The sequence below is a fragment of the Trichinella spiralis genome (genome assembly GCF_000181795.1).
Source record: "Trichinella spiralis strain ISS 195 chromosome Unknown Scfld4308, whole genome shotgun sequence".
In the NCBI taxonomy this organism is placed as follows: domain Eukaryota; kingdom Metazoa; phylum Nematoda; class Enoplea; order Trichinellida; family Trichinellidae; genus Trichinella; species Trichinella spiralis.
Genome location: NW_003531247.1, coordinates 1 through 1069, shown reverse-complemented (window position 1 = coordinate 1069; position 1069 = coordinate 1). Strand labels below are relative to the sequence as shown.

Below are 1069 nucleotides of genomic sequence, written 5' to 3'. Positions count from 1 at the left end.
TTCCAACACATTTGAACAGTGGTTTAACGCTCCATTTGCTACTACAGGAGAAAAAGTATGCGATTGATTCATTTGCTCATTTTTTTAATAGTTTAAAAAATTCTATTTTATTGTAAAGGTGGAGTTGAATCAAGAAGAGACTATGTTGATTATACGACGTTTGCATAAAGTTTTGCGGCCGTTTTTGTTGCGTCGATTGAAAAAAGAAGTGGAATCGCAATTGCCAGAAAAAGTGGAATATGTCATCAAGTGCGATATGAGCGCATTGCAGAAGGTGCTTTATCAGCACATGCAAGCGAAAGGTGTGATGGTGACTAGGGAAACGGATAAGACAAAGGTGAGTATTTGAAGTAATATATATATATATATATATATATGAGCATGGATGTATGCGGTTTTTTTTAATTCCAAACTTTGAAATTATTGACCAATTTAAATGATTGCTTGGTTGATGCTGACAGTTTGGTATATTATTTTTTGACAGAAATCAACGTATTGTCGTACATTTTCTAAATATTTTTTTGATTTCTTTCTTTTTCAGAAAGGCACTCCTGCGGCAGGTGTGCGCACGTTGATGAATACTGTAATGCAGTTACGAAAGCTTTGCAATCATCCGTATATGTTTGAGCATATTGAAGAAGCAATGGCGGAGCACTTTGGTTACCCTGATAAGATTGTTTCTGGGTAAATACAGGATGAATAAATTTAAACGAAAAAAAATTTTTTTTAATTTTATTAATCTTATTTACAGACCAGAATTGTACCGAGCCAGTGGTAAATTTGAACTGTTGGATCGAGTATTGCCAAAGTTGAAAGCCAGTGGTCATCGGGTTTTGTTGTTCTGTCAGATGACTTGTTTGATGACAATTATGGAAGATTACTTTCATTATCGAGGTAAGTTTTGACAATGATTATTTGCGAGGGAGGTGCTTGTTTGTTTATTCATTTATTACGCCAGGACGAAAATTGCCAGCGTATGTTTTATAAATGCGTTGGTGTCAACGTTTTGGCAAAGTGAAATGGAATGTGAATTTGAAAATTAAAATTTACATTCGGACAATTGAATTGA

The 1069-nt window shown here is 34.3% G+C and overlaps 1 protein-coding gene across 1 annotated transcript; it reads left to right on the top strand.

Moving 5' to 3' along the window:
- Positions 1–118: 118 nt before the first annotated feature.
- On the top strand, positions 119–894 carry Tsp_14622 (homeotic protein regulator; the record flags this gene model as incomplete). The annotated part of the gene is made up of 3 exons (XM_003367422.1): positions 119–337; positions 542–684; positions 752–894. Coding segments are annotated over 3 exons (505 nt in total), but the record flags the coding sequence as incomplete, so codon positions are not given.
- Between the last annotated feature and the right edge of the window lie 175 nt (positions 895–1069).